At 53.7% G+C, this 24,228-nt stretch overlaps 1 protein-coding gene across 10 annotated transcripts in view; it reads left to right on the forward strand.

Moving 5' to 3' along the window:
* The window catches only part of SMARCA4 (SWI/SNF related BAF chromatin remodeling complex subunit ATPase 4), an 87,003-nt gene extending 63,904 nt beyond the window's left edge, over nt 1-23,099 (forward strand). For 4 of the 10 annotated variants that reach the window (XM_060007767.1, XM_060007766.1, XM_060007775.1 and 1 more), the window contains 9 exons: nt 136-234; nt 492-569; nt 1,359-1,576; nt 6,451-6,714; nt 19,067-19,175; nt 19,442-19,543; nt 20,221-20,353; nt 20,539-20,681; nt 22,810-23,099. In XM_060007767.1, the coding sequence (XP_059863750.1) occupies nt 136-234; nt 492-569; nt 1,359-1,576; nt 6,451-6,714; nt 19,067-19,175; nt 19,442-19,543; nt 20,221-20,353; nt 20,539-20,681; nt 22,810-22,842 (1,179 nt within the window). In that variant the 3' untranslated portion in view covers nt 22,843-23,099. Of the gene's footprint in view, nt 1-135; nt 235-491; nt 570-1,358; nt 1,578-6,450; nt 6,715-19,066; nt 19,176-19,441; nt 19,544-20,220; nt 20,354-20,538; nt 20,682-22,809 lie in introns of all 10 variants that reach the window. The other 6 variants (XM_060007769.1, XM_060007768.1, XM_060007772.1 and 3 more) reach the window with 6 other exon arrangements.
* The last annotated feature ends 1,129 nt before the right edge of the window (nt 23,100-24,228 follow it).

A 24,228-nucleotide genomic window follows, 5' to 3' on the forward strand; every position in this document is an offset into this window, starting at 1 on the left:
GTAAAGGGAGTGTGGGCTGAAAGGAAAGAGGATGAGTACTTGCTTTTTCTTTGAAGTGGTTTTTTTTTTCTAAACTGCTGGTGAAAGATGCCGGATTGACAGCCCTGGAGACTGAAGTCCTCTATTTATCCACAGAGCAGACACTGCAGCACGGGCAGCGGCAGTGCCAGCTTCGCCCACACTGCCCCTCCGCCAGCGGGCGTCAACCCCGACTTGGAGGAGCCACCTCTAAAGGTGAGAGGGGTAGTTCAGTCTCCATGCCCATTCAATCCTCGGCTTCTCGGCTGAGATGGCCAGCAAGGGCCCTGATCCCACGGAGCGTGCGTGTGCGTGTGCGTGTGCGTCTCTCGCTGCCGTGTGGGTCCCCATCCACCGCAGCCGGACTGGGACCGCCAGCTCATTTCCCATGGACCGCCGCCGCTCGCCTCCGAGCCCGGCCGCCTCCCACCCTGGCCTCCCCGCACTCCAACTAAACGTGTGACATCTTGTAGGAAGAAGACGAGGTGCCTGACGACGAGACGGTGAACCAGATGATTGCCCGGCACGAGGAAGAGTTCGACCTGTTCATGGTGAGCGCCGCGGGCACTCGGGCCCTGCGCACCCTCAGGGGCTTGGTTCCCCGCCTGTGTGAACCATGTGCAGTGGAACTCACACACACACACACCGCCCCCTTCCCTGCTGACACCGAACAGAGCAAAAGGTCTCAGTGACGGTGGCATCCCCAGCGGGTAACGGGGCCGGGGGCAGCCCTCAGGGTGGCCCCTCCATGGCTCCTAACTGACCCATCTTCGTTCTGTGGCCTCCTAAGTGTGTCATAGGGATGGCAGGACACACGTACACGCCCAGCCCTGCTCCAGTTTATGGCCCTCCGTCTGGCCAATGCCTGTTGTCCTTGAGGCTCCCTTTCAGAGGGAGCCACACTGTCCAAGACTGAGGGACTGGCGAGGGCCTCGGTCTCAGGTGCCCTGTTGCCCCTCGTGGGCACGGAATCGGGGGGAATTGGGGGCGCCCTCGGCCCCAGCAGGCCTGTGCCTTCCACTGAGCCTGTATCGCCTCAGTGGGGCAGGGGAGCCGCTGCCCCGTTTCAGCCCCCGTTCCAGCCCCCGTTCCACCACCATCCTGTCCTTTCCAGTTCTCTCTGCCCCTGAAGCAGAGCCCCAGCCAAGGTCTGACATGGCAGCCCAGCCAGCTCAGCCACCGCACGACCAAGTTGCTGTTTAACTACCGCTGCAGCGATGGTCCTGAGGCAGGGAAGCAGCCCCTGGTCAGGGTGCCCCCGCGTGTGCCCACTGGTCATCTCCTCTGTCCTCTCTGTGCTGACGCCTGTCCCTCTGTCCCTGCCGCCCCGCACCCCACAGCGCATGGACCTGGACCGCAGGCGTGAGGAGGCCCGCAACCCCAAGCGGAAGCCACGCCTGATGGAGGAGGATGAGCTCCCCTCGTGGATCATCAAGGACGACGCAGAGGTGGAGCGGCTGACATGCGAGGAGGAGGAGGAGAAGATGTTCGGCCGCGGCTCCCGCCATCGCAAGGAGGTGGACTACAGCGACTCGCTGACCGAGAAGCAGTGGCTCAAGGTACATGCCGGAGAGGGCCGCGGGCGGGGCTCGGGCAGCGCAGGGCTCGGCCGCCAGGATCGAGGCCTTCGTCCGAATCCTGGGCAGTACCCTTCGGCCGTTCTTGGTCGGTTTTCACTCACGACAGCGACCCTTCCCACGTGGGGTCAGGTTCACTCAGTTCCTCCTGATGGAACTCGGGAAGGCACCCCTGTGCGGTTCCCGAGCTGCTCAAAACCCACTTCTGGGTGGAGTTGGCCCTTCCAGCGTCAGGTTTAAGCAAAATATTGCCAGTCTTTGCATGGGGCTGACCGGAGGACCCAGGGATATATTGGGGATCGTCAAGTCACCCTGCAAAATGGTTGAGATTGGTGATGGGGTCAGGCAGCCCCGCCTTCGCGTGTGTCACCCCTGGGAGCTGTGGGGAGGGAAGAGGAGGAAGCCCCCGCCCGAGGCTCCCGGCACCAGCTGCTCACGGAGGTGATGTGAGCACCTGTTTTCAGCAGGTGGCTCCCGGCCCTCGCAGCTGCCGACAGCTGAGTCAGGGCTGCGGGCGGCTGCTGGTCCTCCTGATTCCGCCCCCCGCCCCCACCCGAGCGAGGGCGCTCTACATTTGCACAGGGGCCTGGCACTGTGGTTACAGTGACAAATCAGACCCCATTCCTGCTCCAGGGGTTCTGAGTGCAGAGGTGATGAGTAAGAGTCCAACCCTCGAGTTGTTGTCCCTGAGACAACACTTCCTGAAAGGCAGATGGCGGCTTTCGGTTACGCCCTGCTGAGCGCCACACCCTGGAATGAGCAGCTGTCTCCCCAGGCCTCTTATCACACACCCTGGGGTTCCCCTTAAGTAACTGCAGCCCCAGTGCTTTTTCAGCCATGTGGCCAGGTGGCCCTGGTCCCCTCCTGGGAGCTCAGAACACCCCAGACTTGCGAGCTCGCCCACTGAGCTGTGCACCAGAGGGAGCTGTTGAAACATGCCAGGAACCACCGAACCTCGGGTGGGCTGGGGGCGTGTGTGTGTCTCATTCCCTGCCGTCAGCCCAGGGCTCCAGGGCCCAGAAGAGAACCTTGGATGAAGGAACGTCGTACCAACCACAGTCCCGAACGGCTCGCGTGGGGCCTTTGCCAGCCCGGCATTACTGAGACAATGGGTGCCCTTTAAAAAGTAGCTGCCCACACGCTAATGATGATAGTCGGTGCGCATTTCTTTCTCCCTCCTCCCTTTCTTTGAGGAATAACTTTACCCGTGTAAGATGTACAGTTCAGTGATTTTTGGTATATTCACAGAGTTCTGAAACTATCACCACAAATGAAGCTTACTACATTCTCACCCCAAAGAAACTGTTTTCTCTTTAGCTATCTTCCCATCCCTTTATTCCCCCTAGCCTTTGACATCCGCTAAACAACTTTTCTGTTTCAATAATTTTGCCTAAACAGGAAATTTTCTATAAATGAAATCATGCATTATATGATCCTTTGATGTCTGGGTTTCTTCACTTAGCAAAATATTTTCAAGATTCATCCAGGTTCTAGCATATATCAGGACTTCATTCTTTTTGTGGTTGGATAATGTTCCATTATAAGAATATACAGCACTTGTTTATCTAGTCATTAGTTGATGGACCGTGGAGTTGTTTCCACTTTTTAGCTATTGTGCATAATGCAGTGGTGAACATTTGTGTACAAGTTTTGTGAGGACGTATGTTTTGATTTCTCTGGGGTGTGTATCTAGGAGTGGATCAAATGGTAATTCTCTGTTTAACCTTTTGAGGAACGAAAACTGTTTTCCAAAGTGGCTGCACTATTTTACATTCCCACCAGCAACACAGAAGGGTTCCAGTTTCTCCAGGTCCTCGCTGATAACTTTCTATTTGCCTTTTGATTCTAGCCATCCTAGCGGGTGTGCAGTGGTATCTTATTGTGGTTTTGAATTGCTTCCGGTGGGGTGGGAGGGTGGTGGTGGCGCTAATGGTGTTGGGCACCTTTTCACATACTATTTGGCCATTTGTAGATCTTCTTTAAAGTCTTTTATCAGATATATGATTTGCAAATATTTTCTCCTATTCCGTGGGGTGGTTTTTGTCTTTGCTTTTCACTTTTTTTTTACATATTTTTAAATTTTATTTATTTTATTTATTCATTGTTTTTTGGCTGCATCGGGTCTTCGTTGCTGCGCACAGGCTTTCTCTAGTTGCAGTGAGCAGGGACCACTCTTCCTTGCGGTGCGTGGGCTTCTCATTGCAGTGGCTTCTCTTGTTGCAGAGCACGGGCTCTAGGTGCGTGGGCTTCAGTAGTTGTGTCTCACGGGCTCAGTAGTCATGGCTCGCGGGCTTTAGAGCTCAGGCTTAGTAGTTGTGGCGCACGGGCTTAGTTGCTCCGTGGCATGTGGGATCTTCCCAAACCAGGGCTCGAACCTGTGTCCCCCGCATCGGCAGGTGGATTCTTAACCACTGCACCACCAGGGAAGCCCCTGTTTTTCACTTTCTTGATACTGTCCTTTGAAGCACAGAATTTTAAAATTTTGATGAAGTCAAATTTATTTGTTTGTCTCTTTTCGCCTGTGCCTTGGTAGCATGCCTGAGAATCCATTGCCAATTGATGGTCACAAAGATTTACCCCTGTGTTTCCTTTCAAGAGTTTTAGAGTCTCAGCTCTTACATGTAGATCCGTGATCCTTTTTTTCTTTTTTTTTTAAAATTATTTATTTATTTTTGGCTGCGTTGGGTCTTCATTGCTGCTCACGGGCTTTCTCTAGTTGGACTCTCACGGTGCGCGGGCTTCTCATTGCGGTGGCTTCTCTGTTGCGGAGCATGGGCTCTAGGCACGCGGGCTTCGGTAGTTGTGGCACACAGGCTCAGTAGTTGTGGCTCCTGGGCTCTAGAGCGCAGGCTCAGTAATTGTGGTGCGCGGGCTTAGTTGCTCCGTGGCATGTGGGATCTTCCCGGGCCAGGGCTCAAACCCATGTCCCCTGCACTGGCAGGAGGATCTTAACCACTGCGCCACCAGGGAAGTCCACCGTTAATCGTTTTTGAGTTAATTTTTGCGTATGGCGTGAGGTCAGGGTCCAACTTCATTCTTTTGCATGTGGCTATCTGGTTGTCACAGCACCATTGTTGAAAAGTCTATTCTTTCCCATTTGAGCACTTGCCATTTTTTTAATATATCATACTCAATAAAATTTACATTAATAAAAGAGATATTTACTCAAATCAGGCACTCCTCTGTCTTAGTGGTGGACATGTAATTCGCACCACTTCTCTGGCAGCCACTCTGATGCCATATGTACCCAAACCCTGTAGAATGTACTTGGCTCTTGCCCTTCTGGGCTGACCTGCATGTCTAGGGCACAGGACCAGAGACCCCAGTATTAGATTCCTGGGACTGCTGTAACAATTACCACAAACTTGGTGGCTTAACACAATAGGAATTTATTCTCTCACAGTTCTGGAGGCTAGGAGTCTGAAATCTATGTGTCAGCAGGACCATGTTCCCTCTGAAGGCTGCTTCCTTGCCTCTTCCAGCTTTCGGTGGCCCCAGTATTCCTTGGCTTGTGGCCACATCACTCCAGTCTCTGCCTCCGCCTTCACATGGATGTCCGCAGTGTCTCTCTTACGGCCTTTTCTGACTCCTTGGATTTGAGCCCATGCTAATGTAGTATGATCTCATCTCTATTCTTAACCTATTACATCTGCAAAAACCCTATTACCCCATAAGATGACATGGATGGTGGATGCTTCCTTCCACCACCCTGACCCTTCAGATCTTAAGTGCCCACCTCTGGGAAGCTCTCCCAAACCCTGACCAGGACACATCTGCTCCACCATTCTCAGAGCACTTCTTACCCTCCTTCTTGGCACTCGGCACACTTGTCACCATGTTTGTGGGCTGTGTATTACTGTCTCCCCTCCATGAGGGGCTGTGTTCAGTGCCTGGCCCTGTACCTGCACTCAGATGCAGCTGGTAACTGAGATGAATAACCAGTGCATCCGTTTGGGTCCAGGCCCCACTCCCGTTTCTGATTCCAAGCCCCCGTAGAAACCTGGCTTCCCATCACTTTGTGTTCACGGCTAAAACATGCAAGTTAGTTATTATCGTTGAGAATTAATACGTCGGAACTATTTTAAAGTTAACACTCACGTTCGTGTTCTTCAACCCAGCGGTTTCACTTTCAGGAATCTATCTAAAAGAAAGACAAATGTCAGTTATGACGGTACTTAGAATAGCCCACCCACCCATTCTTGCAAAACTGGAAAGAACCTAAATGCCCAACTACAGAGGAAGTTAAGTTAAGGCCCATTTTACAAGGAAATACTATTAAATAGGCATTAAAAATTATGTTGCAGAAAAACGAGAGGAAGTATATCCAGGACATAATAAGCAAAAAGATGAGTCGTGATGTGGTATGTGGCTCGATCCCGGTGCTGCCTCGATTGTGCACATGTGCGTGGGAAGGTGGGACATCCTACAGGTGGAGGGTGGGGACGGCTGCACAGCAGGAGCGTTCCCAGGGCCACTGAACTGCATACTTGACAGTGTTTGAAGCGGCTGACTTTATGTTATGTGTATCTTACCACAGTTTTTTAAAAACATGGAACATGGTCTAGAGCAGAAGTGTTGACGGGGTCACTCTAGGTGGAGGGTTTACAGGAGCCCACTCTTCAGGCTTCGCACAGTGAGGCTGTGACACTTAAATTTGTAACATACGCCATTTATCTGCGAAGAACTGGCTTGGGTGGGCTGGCATCGGGGAGACAGAGCTGGCCCTCACGGCCCCCGTGCCCTTGGAGCCCATCCAGAGCCCCAGCATGCGTCCCACCCCAGGCAGGCCCCCGGGTTTGCGCCGCGGCCTCTGCTTGTCGACCTCGGTGCTGGCTGTCCTATTTTTACCACTATTGACCCTGAAGGCCATCGAGGAGGGCACGCTGGAGGAGATCGAAGAGGAGGTCCGGCAGAAGAAATCATCGCGGAAGCGGAAGAGGGACAGCGATGCCGGCCCCTCCACCCCGACCACCAGCACCCGCAGCCGCGACAAGGACGACGAGAGCAAGAAGCAGAAGAAGCGTGGCCGGCCGCCTGCCGAGAAGCTCTCCCCCAACCCGCCCAACCTCACCAAGAAGATGAAGAAGATCGTGGACGCTGTGATCAAGTACAAGGACAGGTAAGCGGGGGGCGGAGCGGGCGGGCGGGGGCCTCTGGGAGGGGCCGGCGAGCCCGCTGCCCGGGCAGTCACTCCACAAACTCAGGTCGAATCTCTGTCTCGGAGGCTTTGTCCTCGTGGGACGTGACATTAACGTCCTGGAAGAGGGCAGACAGGCAGCGTCAGCCATGGTGAGAGGGCAGGGGAGGCGACGTTCAAGAGGGGCCCTGTGGAGGGCAGATCTGGGGACAAGGGGTCCAGGAGGTGGCCGGAGGGTTCGAGGCGAGTGGCAGGGTGAGTGTGGGAGAAGGGGGTCTGTGCTGTGATGGAGGCCGATCACGTGGCTGGTGGACCATGGTGAGGAGGCGCCTGTGGCTGGAGCAGAGAGCCAGTGGTTTTCCTTCTGTAGACAGTCCCCCACCCCGCCTGGCTATGGTCTCCCTGGGCCATTCACAGGTCAGCCGCTTGTGGAGAAGACATAGACCAGGCTCCCCCTAGGCACTGGGGCCCCTGCCCTCACAGACACGCCAACCACAGGACAATGCATGCTTTCTGCTTTGTAGATCCATTTGTGGATCATGAGTACTACGTAAGTAAGAAGAAGAAAATAATGGCTCTCCCGCGGCCCTCCTAGGAGACTTGTGCCCATCCTGCCAGCGCAGGGTGGGTCGTGTGGAGCTGCACAGGGCAGCCAGGGGCATCCTTCCGCCCCCCCAGTGTCTTGTTCCACTTTCTGCTATATGCAGATCGATGAGGCTGTCCCCGTAACGGGAGGGTTTTACGACTTGAATTCATAGTAATGCTCTGCAGTCAGTCACAAGCAAAGTAGGGGAGAATTTAATCTGTCTGAGGGAATAGTGTCAAGGCATGAGCCCATGGTGTATCATTTGGAGAAACTGTTACCAAGCCTGTGATTTCAGGGGGTGGTGATGGTTATAGTACCCAAAAAAGGATACAAATTGCTCTTTAAAAAGAATCCTTTATTATTGGAAGAGAAACAAATGATGAAGTGGAAAAGAGGCATATTTAAGTTCAACTGCTAGGCCTAAAAATATTACATTTTGTGTCAGTGTTTTTTTGGGTTTTTTTAAGTGTATATTGGGGTTTTTTAATTAATTAATTTTATTTTTGGCTGCACACGGGCTTCAGTAGTTGTGGCTCGCAGGCTCTAGAGCACAGGCTCAGTAGTTGTGGCACATGGGCTTAGTCGCTTCACGGCATGTGGGATCTTCCCCGACCAGCGCTCAAACCCGTGTCCCCTGCGTTGGCAGGCGGATTCTTAACCATTGCGCCACAAGGGAAGTTCCTTGTGTCAGTATTGAGAACAAAATATTGAACTCATTTGCAAACTTCACCTTTGAGGCCAATTCCACAAAGAAAAAAGTAGACCAACAATTATTTGTAATATGGAATGTGCAAAAATCCAATGAAAATAATAGACCCTGATGTTTTCTTCCTAATAGTATTCTTGCAAGGGAACCTTAACATTGTCAAAATGAAGAAGACCCTTGAAGGTCAGTGGGGAAGGATGGACTTTCCAAAAAGTCATGCTGATCACTGGGATATCCATCCATACGGAGAAGATGAATATTGACCCCTCCTCACGCCATACACATATATTAATTTGAAATGGATTACAGACATAAACGTGATGTAAATCAACTATATTTCAATAAATCTTTTTTTAAAAACCCATAAATGTGAAAGGTACAACATGGGAAAAAATTTTCATGTCCTTAAAGGAGGCATAGATTTCTTCAGTAGGACAGAAACGCCACTGGCCATAAAAGACTCACAAGTTAGACTTCACTCAAATTAAGAACATTTGTTCATCGAAGGACACCCTCATGAAGATGGTGAAAATTGCCACAGACTAGGAAAAGAAAATTCAATTTTAAAATGGGCAAAAGGCATGAACAGACACCTCCCAGAAGAAGATACCCCAGTGACCAATCAACGTGTGAAAAGGTGCTCGGGATCACCACATCGACGTCATAACAAGAAGGAAGTGCACAATAAAATGAGCGTGAGGTGCCTCCTCACACACACCAGAAGTGTTAAAGTTCCTTTTAGTACCACCAAGGACGTGGAGCAGTAGCACCTCACACCCTGCTCATGGGAGCATGTGGCTCTGGGCAGTATCTTCTGAAGCTCGACACACAGATAACGCTTCTGACCCAGCCACTCCCGTCCTAGTCCTGAATGCATACATCCACCAGAAGGCATGTACAGGTGCATCCATAGCAGCTTTGATCACGACTCCCCTAAAGGAAACAGCCCAGTGTCCACCCACAGGAGAACACATCCACAGTGACCTAGTCGAAGAACAGAATTCTAACAGCCACGAGAACAGACAAGCTACCACTCCCTGGGAGAATCTTACACTCTGTTGAGTGAGAGAAGCCAGACACAGAAAAGTACCTGTCGTATGCTTCCAGTTATAGGAAGTTAAGCTGACCGACGGTGATGAGCATGGATCAGTGGTTACCCCAAGTTGGAATTGACAGGGATGGGACGCCAGAGAGCCTCCTGGGACGTTGGGATCTTGGTCTGCACGTGAAAACCTTCGCCAGGCTGTACACCTAAGATAAAGATGTGCGGACTTTCCTGTAGTAGGTTACACCTCGGTTTAAAAATAGTAGACACTTGAAATCGGCACCCTGCACTCAATAAGGCCTTGGATATTTTCAAACTAAAAGTATGTCAAGTGTCAGTCCACTTTCTTAGTCATCCTATGACTTAGAGAAAAGGCACTGTGCTTAGCTGAAGGTCACGTGACAGAAATGAAGCTGGCTCCCCTGGCTGCTGCGAACAGCTGTTCTCCCAGGCCCATGCAAGATTGGGTGATAAATCGGGCAATGAATTAAAACTAGCTTTTAGGGTTCAGGGACATCTTGTCAAGACTGGCCTGTGTCAGGACACCAAGATCCTGGTAGGGATTCTGAGATCCAGCCTGATGAGAGCCCTGACACTGCAGTCACAGAGCTGAGCTCCCAGGTCTGTCAGACCCACGTGGTGGTGCCTCCGGGGAGGGCTTGAAGCATGGCGTATGCTTAACCTCACGTCCTCCCGGAACAATGGCCCCACTGGACGGGGAGTTCGACGTTAGACTGGGGAGAACTGCAAAGGAGTTACAAGTGGGATGGAGAATATGACCATTCCAGGAAGCCTCCTACACGCTGGCTTTGAGAAACGTTTGGTTCTCAGTTGGAGCAGGGCCTTCCACTCGCTGGTTTGCTGGTGGCCACACAGGAAGAGATCAAACAAGGCACGTAAACTCAGGAAAATAGTCACATCATCCTGGTTGAAACGTTGCTTCATGGAAAATGCTTTCAGAGATGATGTTTGGGTACAAACTTGACCTACTTAATGGACATTTTTGACATTCTTATCAAAACATAAGAATTTGAAACCATGGGGAAAACTACAATATGGTTCATGCAGCTGTAGGGTTAGGCACGGTCTGTAGACCACGCTGTCTTCTGACAACAACTGCAGAGTTCAGGGTCCCCAAGACCACCCTCAGTCTCGATAATTTCCCTAGAAGGACTCTCAGCACTCTCTGAAAGCTGGTGTACTCACAGTTATGGTTTATTACAGCGAAAGGACACAGATTAAAACCAGCCGAGGGGAGAGGCGCAGGGAGCAGCGTCCTCCCCGTGGAATCACCGGGCCACAGTGACTTTCCTGGCAACATTACGAGAAGATGCGCACAGAGCATTGCCAGTCTGGGAAGCCTTGGTGTCTAGCCTTGAACTTGGTCAGTATACCCGGCCAACCTCCCACGTGGCTGCCCAGTCTCCAGTCCCTCTGTGGTTGAACCGATGCTGCTTGACCCGACGCCCCTGCCTGGAATCACATTTAGACTGTGCCAAAGGCCCCCAGCTAAACAAAGGTACCCCACCAGGCGGGACATTCAAGAACAGAGACATGGCCTCCAGGAGCCAAGGGCAAAGGCCAGACCTTTCTTTGGGCCAGGTTAAATTCTTTATGACACAGCTGTCACGTACCTGGAAGGTTCTGAGGGACTGGCCACCACGCCAAGGAGAACAGGATTGGAACAAAACCAGAGGTAGCTTGACGTGCACTTTCTTGTCTCAGACTTCCGATTGCTCCTTTCCAGAAGAGAAAATGAAACTTTGGATTTAAAAATCCCATTTGCTTGCTAGAACCCTGTGATTAGCTAAACTCTGTACTTGAGTTAAATGTGGATCCTGAGGAGAGAACTTATTGTTACAGCTTGGTTCTTCCTGGACACCAAAGAATGATTACAGGACATCGCCAGCGTTTGGATTCGGAGTGGGGAGCCCGCCTTGCTGAGCAGGGGCCGTGGCGCTGCTCTTCCTGCCCCCAGTGACCGTGGTGGGAGTGGGGTTGCACCTTGAAGCAGTGACTCCAGAGAGAAGCGGCTCGGCCATGCCTCTGCTGCTGAGTCTGAGCAGGGCTGTCCCGCCCCCAATTTGCACCACTCCAAATGTTGCTACTGAGTGTTGATTTCAAGATCCCTACCCCCCCACCCCCCACCCCAGTGGTGTTAAAATACCAGTGCCGTCGTGTTTGATAGAACCTTTGCATGTACATCCTGATATGCACGCAGGTAATGTCCTGATTTGGAAGCTTTTGCGTCTTTCATGTGTGTTCAGATTCAGGGCTGCCAGGCCCACCCCTCCCGAGGCCCCAGTGCACCCTGTGAGTGGCCCTCCCTCAAGTTGTGAGGTCTCCAGCCTTTGCAGCTGCGACCCTCTGCTGGGTGGCGGTGAAAATACATGTCCTTCCGTGGGGTCACGGTGGGAAAACGCTGGAAGAGTCTGCAGTTTAACGCAACTGAGGGCTGGCACAGGCAACCTTGGGGTCCAGCATGGCCTCCGGGAGGAGTGCCACATAAGCAGAGCCTGAGGAAAAGCAGGGGCCCACCAGGGAAGAGGAGGGGAAGGAGCATCACAGGCCAAGGAACTGCGCATGCAGGGGCCCGAAGGCCAATCCCACACGCAGGGCCTCGCAGGGTGCCTCCTCCTTGGTGGTTGGAAATCCCGAAACTGCACAGAGGAACCCTCGGGTTAACAGCCAGAAGTGAAACCAGAATTAAGGAATTAAGCTGGAAGTAGGGATTTTCACTTTAAAATATCTAAGCGCACCAGTAAGTTAGGCTGCAGGGTCAGGTTGGGATTTGTCGCGGAGCTGCGTGTGCTGCCGGTGGCTGTCTTCTCCCCTGGTCCTTCGGAGGGATTCAGCAGCTGGTCGCCGAGGCATTTAGGCACCGTCTCCAAGTGCCAGCCAGCAGGTGTGTGCTCCAGGGCGCATCCTGTGGCGCCTTTAGGATGGCTTCAGAGAAGTGCATCTTCTGGAAGGCGCCACCTCGGGGGACAGGCTCCAGAGGACCCCACAGAGCCCCTTCTGTGCCCCGCTGGCTGATGTGTAGAGCTTGACCGTTAACTGCTTCAGGGCAGAGTTGTCACTGCTGTAAAGACTGTGCGTTGGACAGTGGAGGCCCATCGGCACCAAGCTGCCTGAATTTGATCATCGAGCCTGGATGGTGGAAGAGAACATCTTTGTTTTTAGGAGATACTCATAAGTTATTTCCAGATGGTTCAGAAAGTTGGTGTTGAGTACAGGCCGCCCAGGCTAAGCCTCCCAGGGCTGAGCCCCACTAGGTGGACCCTCTGGGTCCCCTTCTCCTGTCCTCTTACCAGGAGGCAGCAGCCCTGTAAGGACCATAGGGTTTGAGTGTCACAGAGACCTGGGATCAATGCCAGATCCACTGTGGGTGACGAAGGGCCCCACCACATCCACGGTGGCAGCTTCAGCCAGGCCTGGTGGCCACTGCCCAAACCCCATCAGCACTTGCCCTCTGCCCTTGCAGGAGCCCTGCATCACCTTGATTAGAATCAAAAAGCAGGTGGCTCTTCAGTTGCAAGGTTGTGCTTTGATTGGCAAGAAAAACCGGGGCAGTGTAACAGGCTCCAGGGCAGGTTGTCAGGCAGAAACATTCTCTAGGAGAGGGCACCTCGGTTGGCTGCAGGCCCTTCAGAACAGGCCTCTGGGGAGAAGGGAGAGGGTGGAGGGTGGGCGGGTCTGGGAGCCCTTTCCTGACAGGGCAGGGAGGCCTCAGGCTTCTCCTGCCTCGGCCTTTGGAAGGGTGCACTGGCCCTTCATCGGGAGCCCAAGCTTGGAATGGGCACTGCAGGGCAAGAGGCGGCCCTCCGCCTGTGGGGTCAGCGCTGTCTGCTCAGCCCCGAGTCCAGAGCCTGGCGTGAGAGGCGCCGAGGTGAGATGTCTTGAGAACAGTGCTGATCCCCATCATTAATCCCCGGGCCCGCCTGAGCGTGGGCACAGGCCAGGCTGCTAGCCGAGTGGGGCTCAAAGCCACGGGAGGCTTAGCCCAGGTGGCCTCGCTGAGCCGTGCTGAGGTTCTGAGCCTGCCACGGAATTTGCGGGAAGAAGCCCACCTGCCCAGTTAGTCAAGCCGATTCCATCCCCCTGCTTCACTCCCTGCTGCTAATCGCCATGGTGGAGACAGAGCACGCCAAAACAACAACAAAAAACAGGGTTCTAATTTTAAGGGTCTTAAAAGTAGAATTACATAAAAGCTTAAAACAGGACAGGTACAGATAGATACCTGGACTCCAGAAACAAGTAGATTTGGGTGAGCAGGTGGCAACCTGCCCCTCCCGTCCCTCTGCCCACCTCGGAATCCCCTGTGAGACCCTGTGAAGTGCTCAGAGCATTTCAGCAGGCATGTGCTTCTTCTGTACTCAGGAAGCAATAGAGGAACATTCGTGAAAATATCAGAATAGGATAAACAGGTAAGGCAGGAGATGTAAAATGGAAAATTCCAGACAACCGGGGGAAAAAAAATGAGGGGGAAAGGATGAATAAAAAGGTCCAAAGTCAAGGTCAAATAAATGAGAAATTACCAAAACACAGGTAAAATTTAAAAGGAAGCCAGGAGACAGCTAGATAAAAGGATTGAAAGGCAGATAGAGAGGTGTCAAACTTCTGAGGTGAAACTCAGAAACTAAATTAAAAATGTAATTTAACTAAGATTAAAATTTAGGAGGAGGGAAGAGAGAGTGTCTGCGGGGGCCTCCGGGGAGGTGTGGAAGTGGGTCTGTGGGTCCCGGACGGTGGCAGCACGGTTTCCCCACCCGCCGACCCCCAGACACACCGCAGCCCCTTGGTCCCAGCAGTCCAGGGATCCCCAGCACCCGTAGCTCCCAGGGTGGCCATCCTGCAGACCCTGCCACCTGAGGAGCTTGAGGCCTCTCTGCCTTGGCACCGCTTGGTGCTCAGAGCGGATGGTAACATGGGGGCTCCAAACAGGAAGCACGCTCCTCAAGACCAAGGTCACTCAGCCCTGCAGAGTGGCCTTGGGCCTCCCTGCACTCACATGACCAGCTCCGCCCACCCCTGGCCGCAGCTCCTGGGCTTGCTGTGCCTCTCATTTTCATCTTCTCCCTGGTCCTGAGAAATGTTCTTTGAAGTGCCATGAACGGTGCTCGTCACCCGCAGCTAACGTCCCTGAGCAGCTGCCACGGCAGAGCACAGCACTGGCTCTCGCGGCGTTCAGGTCAGCTTGGGGAAGCTGGAACGTACACTTGGAGTAGATGCCACCCCTGAGAGCCAGGCTGGATTATGATCCGGCTTCTGCTGCTTGCCGTGTGACCCTCTTCTCCAGAATGAGGGTTTCACACTAAGTGGTTTCAAATCCAGCTTAGCGGGGGTGGGGGTGGGGTGGTCAGGTTTTCTTTAAAATGAGATTTGGATTTCATCATTGAACTGTATTAAGAAACATGAGCCCCCAGGTGTGCCATTGGCTTCTGTAAAATAATCAGTTCATTAGAAATTTTGGCTCATGAGATTCTTAATCAGCTTTGTGACCTACAGCCAGTCCAGCCCTCAACATGTGGACCCTGCAGTAAAGCTTCCCCACCCTCCCTCTTTGTTGGAAGAGTGTGCTAAGAGTGCAGGGCAGGCAGCCTACAGACCTTCCTTGTTGGCAGGTTCCGTGGTGAATATCATTTCCTTTCACTCGTGCATGAGTCAGGAGTTTTTCTGTACCACACAGCCATAAATCTGACACTGAGATTGATCTTTTAAGGGTGGATGCCTGGCAGGTGGAGGCTCTTAGTAAATATTTGTAAGCGGATCTGCCCCAGACTTCTCACTTTCCTAATTCTCCAGATATCCTTGACTTTGTAATGGGTCAAAAAATTGAACCTGGAAAGTAATTTTGTACTAATACCTCTTTAATGTGTTTCATTGTATCATTTTCAAATTTCATGAATGGTGTACATACACATAATCTGAGATTCTGTTTCAGATAAATGTTCTGCTGCTAAGTCAATTTTTAAAATCCTGACCTCATATCCAGGACCCTTGCTGGCTCAGTTCACTAAGAGTCAAAAGAGAAAATAGTCCCAGGGTGAGAAGATGTTATCAAGAGGTGTCATGGGAAGAGGGTCTGAACTGCACTCTAGGAAGGAGAGGGGGACTGAGGGACTGGGGAGGAGGCAACTAGGATCTGTCTTGAGTACTATCTTCAGTTGATTGCTTCTGCCTGCCTGAGGCTATCAGGGCTCAAGAGATAGTGCTCTGATCCATTTGCAATGTCTGCCCCGGTCAAAGGGTGAGGAACGGAAGGAATCAAGCAGTATGTTATCATCCCCAGTACAGACATTCTTTCTGTTATTTTCAGGATTCATACCAGGGGTCAACAAACCAAATTTGCAAACTAGCAAAACTATAGATATGGCCCACGACTTGTGTGTGTATAGTCTGTGAATTAAGAATTTTTTTTAGATGAGTTTGAGAGAATCAAAAGAAGAATACTATTTCAAGATGTAAAATTATATGAAAATCAGATTTTGTTTCTTATAAATGAGGAATACAGCCAAACTCTGTTGGCCTACATGTTCTCTGTGGCCACTTTGGTGCAACGATGGCAGAGTTGAGTAGTTGTAACAGAGGTGGTATGGCCCACAAAACCTATAACTTTTTTTTTTTTTTTTTTTTGTGGTACGCGGGCCTCTCACTGTTGTGGCCTCTCCCGTTGCGGAGCACAGGCTCCGGACGCGCAGGCTCAGCAGCCGCGGTTCACGGGCCCAGCCACTCCGCGGCATGTGGGATCTTCTCGGACCGGGGCATGAACCCGTGTCCCCTGCATCGGCAGGCGGACTCTCAACCACTGCGCCACCAGGGAAGCCCAGCCTATAACATTTATACTCACTGTTCATAGACGAAGTTTGCTGACCCTTGATTTAGAACAGTACATGGGGGGAATTCCCTGGCAGTCCAGTGATTAGGGCTCCACGCTCTCACTGCCAAGGGCCCGGGTTCGATCCCTGGTTGGGGAACTAAGATCCCGCAAACCACACAGTGCGCCCCCCCCCCCCAAAAAAAGGACGACAACAACAACAAAAAGATTCTAGAACAGTATATGGGAAAGGATGAGAGAGACCCCTGACTTAGCCTAGGGCACCTGTGCTGAGGTCCTGCCTGCCACCAATTTTCTGTGTCTGGGCCAGCTCTCATAACCTCTCTGGTTTCTCCGTCTGTTCGAATGGGATATCGACGGATGACCTCTTAGATGCTGAGAGTCTGTGGTTCTGTCCTGTTCAGGGGTTTGGGTCTGTTTTTTTGTTTGCTTTGTTTGTTTTGCTTTTTGTCTCGTCTGATTCTTTGTTTCTCCTTCACATGTTATCTTTTTGTTTCAAGGACACATCAAAGGATGTGTCCATTTAGACTTTGGGGCTCTATGTATCAGGAACTCAGGTGTAAGCCCCGCAAGCAGAACAGGGGTTCCTTTGGCTTGGAGGCCATGGAGGAGTTAGTGAAGTCTAGCTTTCAGGACCCAGAGCCACCTGCCACCTCTCCCCTTACCCCTGTGGTGAAACACAGCTCTGGGCACCGTCCTCAAGGCCTCACACACCAAGAAAAAAGACCTCTGCTTCCCCAGCTCCTGGTAAAAAGGACCAGGGAAGGGCTCTTATTGGCTGGCTGCGTCCCAGGCTCTTGCCTGGATCAGTCACTGAGACCAGACGGCTGAGGAGCTGTGCTTGGTCGCGCCATAGTCTTGTGGGGAGAGGTGGGGACTCAGTGACGGGCAGCCCCACCAGAACCCTGAGTTGGTGTGGCGGAGGGCACATTCCCATAGGGAGGAGACCATCTGGGCAGGTTAAATAATAAGGGTCCCAACCAGGGCTCTTCGGGCTCTAAGGAGAAGGGCTTAGAAAACTAGATAAGGCCCCCCCTACCGCATGGTCACAAACCTCGTTCAGTAAGAAATGACCTCTGGGCTAGATGTGGGAGGAGTTGGAGCTCCAGGCAAGGCCCTAGTCACTCTGAGCCCCTCTGTGTCTCGTGTCCCGATGTGATGGGGACAGGGCAGTGAACGAGATAGAAGAAAATCCCTGCTGTGGGAACTGACATCTAGAGGCTGGAAAATAACGTCACTGTCGTATGTAACAGCAGCCACCACTGCTAGTGTTACCAAAAACCAGGTGACAGGCCAGGCTGGAGGCACTAGGGCCATGGTGGGTGCTTGCTTTGTGTCTGAATTGGGGTCACAGGGCCGATCCTGACGGCAGCAGGATTCTCTCAGGCTCCTTCATTCGCGTGCCCACCGCTGCCAGGCGGCCGGACGCAGAGCAGAGCCAGAGGTGGAGTTCCAGCAATTCTGGCTGGCAGAAACTTCTTCAGAGCAAGTCTCACAAGGCAGGAGGCATGTCTCACCGACAGTGGTGAGCAGGGAGGCCAGGCCTGGGGGCTCACCCTGTGGGATCCCGTAACCTCAAATTCAAGAGGAGGCCAAGCTCGGCCAGGTGCTGGAGGTCGGGGAGGCTCACGGGAGCAAGCACTGAAGGTTTGTGCCTTTACGTGTCATTTCAGTCGTCCGTGTTATTACGAGGTGTCGGGAAGATGACATTTATGCGGAGGTGAGGGTGGGAGCCGGGGTTCCCTGGGGGAGCAGCCGCTTCGGTGATTCTGAGGCGACTGAGAGGGGCGCTGACATCGGAGGTCACGGGCAGCCCATCCTGGAGAGCCAAGCAGCCCCGAGGAGGGGGGCGCCGGTGAGCGAGCCTGGAAGGCCGTACCAGCCCCTGGTCGGGGGGAGGTGAGGGCTCTCCAGGGGACTTCTAAGGATTAAAAATGACTTCTCAGCACTTTGGCAACGAAAATCTTATGGCAGTGGCTTTTCAAGAGGTCTTCACCGTCAGAGAGGGCGGTTTTAAAAGTCCCCCGTGACCCTGGCGCCCTGCCCCTCCCTCACACACGACCAGTTCCAGGCCCTCTGCCCTCAGCACGTGGCACCAGACAACAGTTCTCGGGCCAGGTGGGCCTTTTATTCCTCAAGGATGCGATTTCCCCAGAGGTTTGTGAGGGTTTTGCTCTGGAATTTCCCTCTATATCATGGCGCTGGAGTCCCGCTTCCTGAGCTCCCTGAAGGGCCACGCACACCCTGAGGCCAGGCCACCTGTGTGGATGCCACGGGTGAGCACAGAGCCCATGGCCCTAGCACCATATACAAGCCTGTTTGTGGGCTGCAGCGTTAATTTAGCGGGTCTAAAACTGGCGTTGCCGGGAGACAGCGTCGCCACGCTGGAGGCTGAAGGGAGGCTGAGGGTGGATGTCTCTCTGTTCGCCCCCTCCTCGTCCAGGCACTGGGAGGATGTTGCCTCGGAGCTCCTGGCCCCAGCATAGCCGGGCGCGGGGGTGGCACAGCCTGGCGTCCCAGTGCTCGGGTTCCTCATCTCATGGCCACTCACGGCACGTCTTTCCTCTGCTCCCTTGTGCAAAGCAAGCACCTTCTCGTTGGAAAAGACTAGAAAACAGCTTTTGTCATCCATTAGCATCTTGCCGGGGGGGCATCTCTCCTTGGGTTTTGGCCAGATTCTCTGAAGTTCGCCGCTCGTAAGTGCCGCCTGTGAGAGGTGCACAGTGTGCTTGGGAAACTGGCCTCTGAAGGTGCGGGCACTTGATGCTCCCAACGTGAGCAAACTGGTTTTTGCGTCGTAAACAAATAATCAGGGCTCTTCTCCCTCTTTCAAGCACCAAGGCTTTCGCTGCATGTGGCACGTGATGCTGTTTCCTCCAGGGCTGGGGTGGGGGAGGGGAGATGGGAGGAAGTTGGGTGAGTTCGGAGCCTCGATTCAAATGCATCAGGGGCCTCTCTGCATGGCTGCCCCTCAGGAATGTTCCAGAACTCACAAGACAGCACAGGTACGGGAAATAATTCCCGAGTCAGCCTTGAATTTCTCACCGGCTCTGTCCTCAAGCAATGGGGGAGTGGCCTGGTGGGGGGGCGCCAGGCAGGGGGTGAGGGCTCCCCGGCAGGCAGGGCCTGTGAGTGACGCCGCCGTGTCCCTCCTTGCAGTAGTAGTGGACGTCAGCTCAGCGAGGTGTTCATCCAGCTGCCGTCCCGCAAGGAGCTGCCTGAGTACTACGAGCTCATCCGCAAGCCTGTGGACTTCAAGAAGATAAAGGTAACCCCGTGTCGAGTGTGCGGGGAGAAAGACGTGCCACGTCGGCGTTTGGGGGATTCCGAGCCTGGGCCTCGGGCCCCCCCAGGCAGGGAGCCAGGCGTTGGACGTAGGGGTCCTGAGGATGTGACGGGCGCCCCCCGCCCCCGGCACCCACAGCTGGGCCTCCACGTCTGCACAGAGCCTGGGGGTTCAGCCGTGACCTCGTCAGGCAGAGGGACGCCGGGTGCAAGGGGGTCCAGAGGTAAGGCCGCTTCTCCCGCCCACAGGAGCGCATCCGCAGCCACAAGTACCGCAGCCTCAACGACCTAGAGAAGGACGTGATGCTGCTGTGCCAGAACGCGCAGACCTTCAACCTGGAGGGCTCCCTGGTGAGCAGCCCCCAGCCCCGGGTGACACGCCCCTCAGCCCCCCGCCCGTGAATTGACTGGTTTTAAAAAAGACTCCCTCCAACTTGGACTATTTTACTCATAACAGAAGCAATGTGTGTGTATTACTGAAAAAATAGCAGAAAATAAAAACAAACTAAAAAGAGGAAGTAGACTCGGTGCCATCCATCCATGGTGACCCTGGGAACAGTCTGCGTACATCTCGGAATCTGTTTTGAATTCCCTCGGGGACTCTCTTGAAAGGAATCCTGTGCTGTGTCCCATCCTGGGATGAAATTCGTGTACACACACAGCCTTATTAGCCTAGCAGTTTCCCTAAGTGTCGGGATGGGTGCCTCTCGGAAAAGAGGTCTGATAGTCACGTATTTGGGGGAGATGCTGGCTTCAGCGAGGGGCACGCGTTTCTAATGTTACGGCAGACCCCCTCAGAGCCTTTAAAAACGCGCTCGGTTCAATTCTTCAAAGGGAGGGAGGAACGTGTGGTTATTTCTGAACGAACACACCGGACCTTTTGTCTGGGGCCCCTTCATCAACCCGGTGCTCTCTGGGGCACCAGCTGAGAAAGGATTATTGAGCTGTCCCTCTGCCAGGACTGGGGCCCAGCGGGCGGGGAGCTCCCCAGCAGGCCCCGCACCTGAGCCCCGTGTGTTTCCCCCCAGATCTACGAAGACTCCATCGTCCTCCAGTCGGTCTTCACCAGCGTGCGGCAGAAAATCGAGAAGGAGGAAGACAGTGAAGGGGAGGAGAGTGAGGAGGAAGAGGAGGGCGAGGAGGAAGGCTCGGAGTCGGAGTGTGAGTCTGGGCGGGGGGCGCGTTGGGGGGGGTGCTGCAGCCCATCCCCGGGGTGGGGGGAGGCGGGGATGGGGTCACACCCACCTGAGGGGACCCGAAGCCCGCACGGCTCCCAGACGCCCCTGGCTCCGAGGTGCCATGCTCTCCCGAGCTCACATCTTCTTTCCTCCTGGTGCCCACCCCAGCTCGCTCAGTCAAAGTGAAGATCAAGCTGGGCCGGAAGGAGAAGGCCCAGGACCGGCTCAAGGGCGGCCGGCGGCGGCCGAGCCGTGGCTCCAGGGCCAAGCCGGTGGTGAGCGACGACGACAGTGAGGAGGAGCAGGACGAGGTAAAGCCTGCGGGGCCCAGGCAGGCGGGTCACTGCACGTCTGCGCCGTGCCACGTGCTGGCCCCTGGTCCAAGGCCAACAGCCCCACTCCCCAGATGCGGAGACCGAGGCTCAGCCTTATATGGCCTGGGACTCAAGTCCAAGCCCACGCGGCCCTACAAGCAGTGCTCTTGGAGCTGGTGGGCTTCAGGCGGGGCATCCCAGCCTGTTCCTGCTGCAGCAGCCTGCAGAGCTGCCAACCCAGGGCACCAGGGCTGCCGAGCTCGGGCTGGCAGTGTTGGGGCGGGAGGCGGTGAGATCGGAGGTGCCGCCAGCAGGTCCCCATGCCCACAGCACAGGGCCCTCCAGCCGCCAGGACTGCCGTGGTGTCCTCACTGCACGGGGCACACGCCCTGCACCCCAGGTCTCTGCTTGTGGCTCTGTTCCGGCCTGTCTAGAAGGATTTCTAAACAATGGTAGTGGGTTAAGAAAAAGCAAGCAAAAAACAAAAGGTCCCATAATCCACAGTCATAAAAACATTGTGCAGCAGACCCTGTGAACGGGGCTGTGAGCGGTTCCTTGGTGATGGTCCCCCTGGCACAGGCTGCAGTCCCTCGCACACCAGGGAAGAGCCACAGGAGCATCAAGCCTGGACACTTTCATGGGCGTGGGGGCACGAGCAGACCCACTGGCTGGGTTTAAATAAGCTTTGCCCTCTTGCTCTAGCCCGGGTGCCAGGCCCTTCCCTGCTGTAGGGCCTGGGCATTTCACTTCACTTCTGAGCCTGTCTCCACTTCTACAAAGCACGGAGGTCAAGTCGATTACACGGGGCCTGGCTCCCAGAACAGCCTGACAAGCACCATTTTGTTGTTGTTAGTCTTTTTTTCTTTTTTAAAATATTTATTTATTTGGTTGCACCAGGTCTTAGTTGCAGCACGCAGCCTCCTTAGTTGTGACATGCGAACTCTTGGTTGCAGCACGCATGTGGGATCTAGTTCCCCGACCAGGGATGGAACCTGGGCCCCCCACACTGGAAATGAGGAGTCTTAACCACTGGACCACCAGGAAAGTCCCTCGTTAGTTTTCTTGTATAGCTGTTTGCAATAGCAGCAAAACCAGGTGCCTTCGGACTTCCCTGGTGGTGCAGTGGTGAAGAATCCGCCTGCCAATGCAGGGGACACGGGTTCGAGCCGTGGTCCGGGAAGATCCCACGTGCCGCAGAGCAACTAAGCCCATGCGTCACAAGTGCTGAGCCTGCGCTCTAGAGCCCACGAGCCACAACTACTGAAGCCCGCATGCCTAGAGCCTGTGCTCCGCCACAAGAGAAGCCACTGCAATGAGAAGCTCCTGTTCACTGCGACCAGAGAAAGCCCGCGTGCAGCAATGAAGACCCAACACAGCCAAAAATAAATTAATTAATTAATTAATTAGGAAAAAAAAAACCCAGGTGCCTCAGAATAAACTGACCGTAGACATCCATGGTCTTATGGGGACGTTAATGACATTGTGAACACGGGAGTGGTGGCCCTTGTTTCTGGAGAGGAGGGTCTGAGCTGTAAAGCTCCCCATCTGCCCGTCTGGATCCAGCAGGGCTTCTGTGGCCCTTGCCAAGCTGTTTAAAACGTTTATACAGGAGAGCAGAGATTTTACGTGGTCAGGAATCGGCAAGATGGTTTTAAAGCCACAGGTCAGGGGAATTCCCTGTCGGCCCAGTGGTGAAGACTTGGCGCTGTAACTGCTGTGGGCCCGGGTTCCATCCCTGGTCAGAGAACTAAGATCCCGCAAGCTGCGTGGCATGCCCACAAAAATAAAGCCGCAAGTCAAGGGCACAGGGACAGGCAGACAGCAGTGGGACAGAGCAGGGAAGGCCCAGCAAGCCTCCCACGTCCCGAGGAAGAGTCGATGTGGACACAGGGGACAGTCTGTGGGAGAACGGTGACGTCACGGTGTGGCCATGGCAGCAGGGGATGAGGGCAAAGGCCAGTCCGCACCCAGCCTCGTGGAGCCAGTGCTGCCCGCTCCCTGCAGGGCAGAGCGGTTCTGCTGCCTGCACTGGTGGTTGAGTGCATCTAAAGCTGAGGTCGGCGCCGGTTGGGGTGCTCCTGAGGGCGGGGCTGACTCACACTTTCTCCTCCTGTCCCCCCTCCAGGACCGCTCAGGAAGTGGCAGCGAGGAAGACTGAGTCCCGACATTCCAGAGTCTCAACCCCGAGCCGCTCGTTCCAGATCTGAGATGGTGTAGCCCTTAGCAGTAACGGGTAGCAGCAGATGTAGTTTCAGACTTGGGATAAACTGTATAAACAAAAATCTTCCATATTTATACAGCAGAGAAGATGTAGGACTGTTTGTGTCTGGCCCTGTCCTGGCATCAGTAGCGTTGGTAACAGCATTAACTGTTTAAAATGAGAAAAAAAAAAAAAAAGAATTATGAATTGGGGAACACGCGACACCTGTTTTTCTTTTCCTTCCCTGGCAGTACTGTTTCGGCCGCAGTTTGGAATCACTGTAGTTTAAGCTGTGGATGCATGTGTGTAGCCGTCCACTCCTCGTACTGTATTTTATTGGACAGGTCAGACTCGCCAGGGCCAGGGGTCCATAGGCCCGGTGGGGGTATGTCAGTGTCACTGGATGTCAAACAGTAATAAATTAAACCTACAACAAAAGTCTTGCCTTCTGGTGGACTCATTCCCGGCTCCTGGGGTGGTGGTGAATGTCCACTGCCACCCCAAGTGCTGTGAGGCCCTGGGGCCCCGTGTGGGGCCTCACCATATCCGGGCCCCTGTCCTCCCATCACCAGATCCCAGGGGTCCCATTTCACAGGGGAGGACACTGAAGCCCACGCAAAGGCAAACACCTTGCCCAGGCCTCACACCATCTGACTGCAAGCCTGGGCTCTGGCTCCCTTACCACTGCCATTCTCCATCATGTGTTCAAGCCTGCCCTGTCATGCAGGGAGCAAACAGCTCAGTCCCTTCCCCTCTGCAGCTAAGGTGGGGTTGGGGAGACAGTCACATAAACAGGCAGGTGCAGGACTTCCCTGGTGGCGCAGTGGTTAAGAATCCACCTGCCAGAGGGAGGGGATATGGGGATATATGTATACGTATGGCTGATTCACTTTGTTATACAGCAGAAACTAACACAACAATGTAAAGCAATTATACTCCAATAAAGATGTTAAAAAAAAAAAAAGACACTTAAAGAAAAAAAGAAAAAATCCACCTGCCAATGCCAGAGACACGGGTTTGAGCCCTGGTCCGGGAAGATCCCACATGCCGTGGAGCAGCTAAGCCCATGCACCACAGCTACCGAGCCTGTGCTCTAGAGCCTGCAAGCCACAACTACTGAGCCCACGTGCTGCAACTACTGAAGCCCACACGCCTAGAGCCCGTGCTCCGCAACAAGAGAAGCCACCACAATGAGAAGCCCGTGCACCACAACGAAGAGTAGCCCCCGCTCGCCGCAACTAGAGAAAGCCTGTGTGCAGCAACAAAGACCCAAAGCAGCCATAAATAAATATATTTTGGAAAAAAACGGCAGGTGCCACACAGTAGTCAGAGCCATGACACGGG

The sequence above is a fragment of the Delphinus delphis genome, chromosome 3 (genome assembly GCF_949987515.2).
Source record: "Delphinus delphis chromosome 3, mDelDel1.2, whole genome shotgun sequence".
NCBI classification, from domain to species: Eukaryota; Metazoa; Chordata; class Mammalia; order Artiodactyla; family Delphinidae; genus Delphinus; species Delphinus delphis.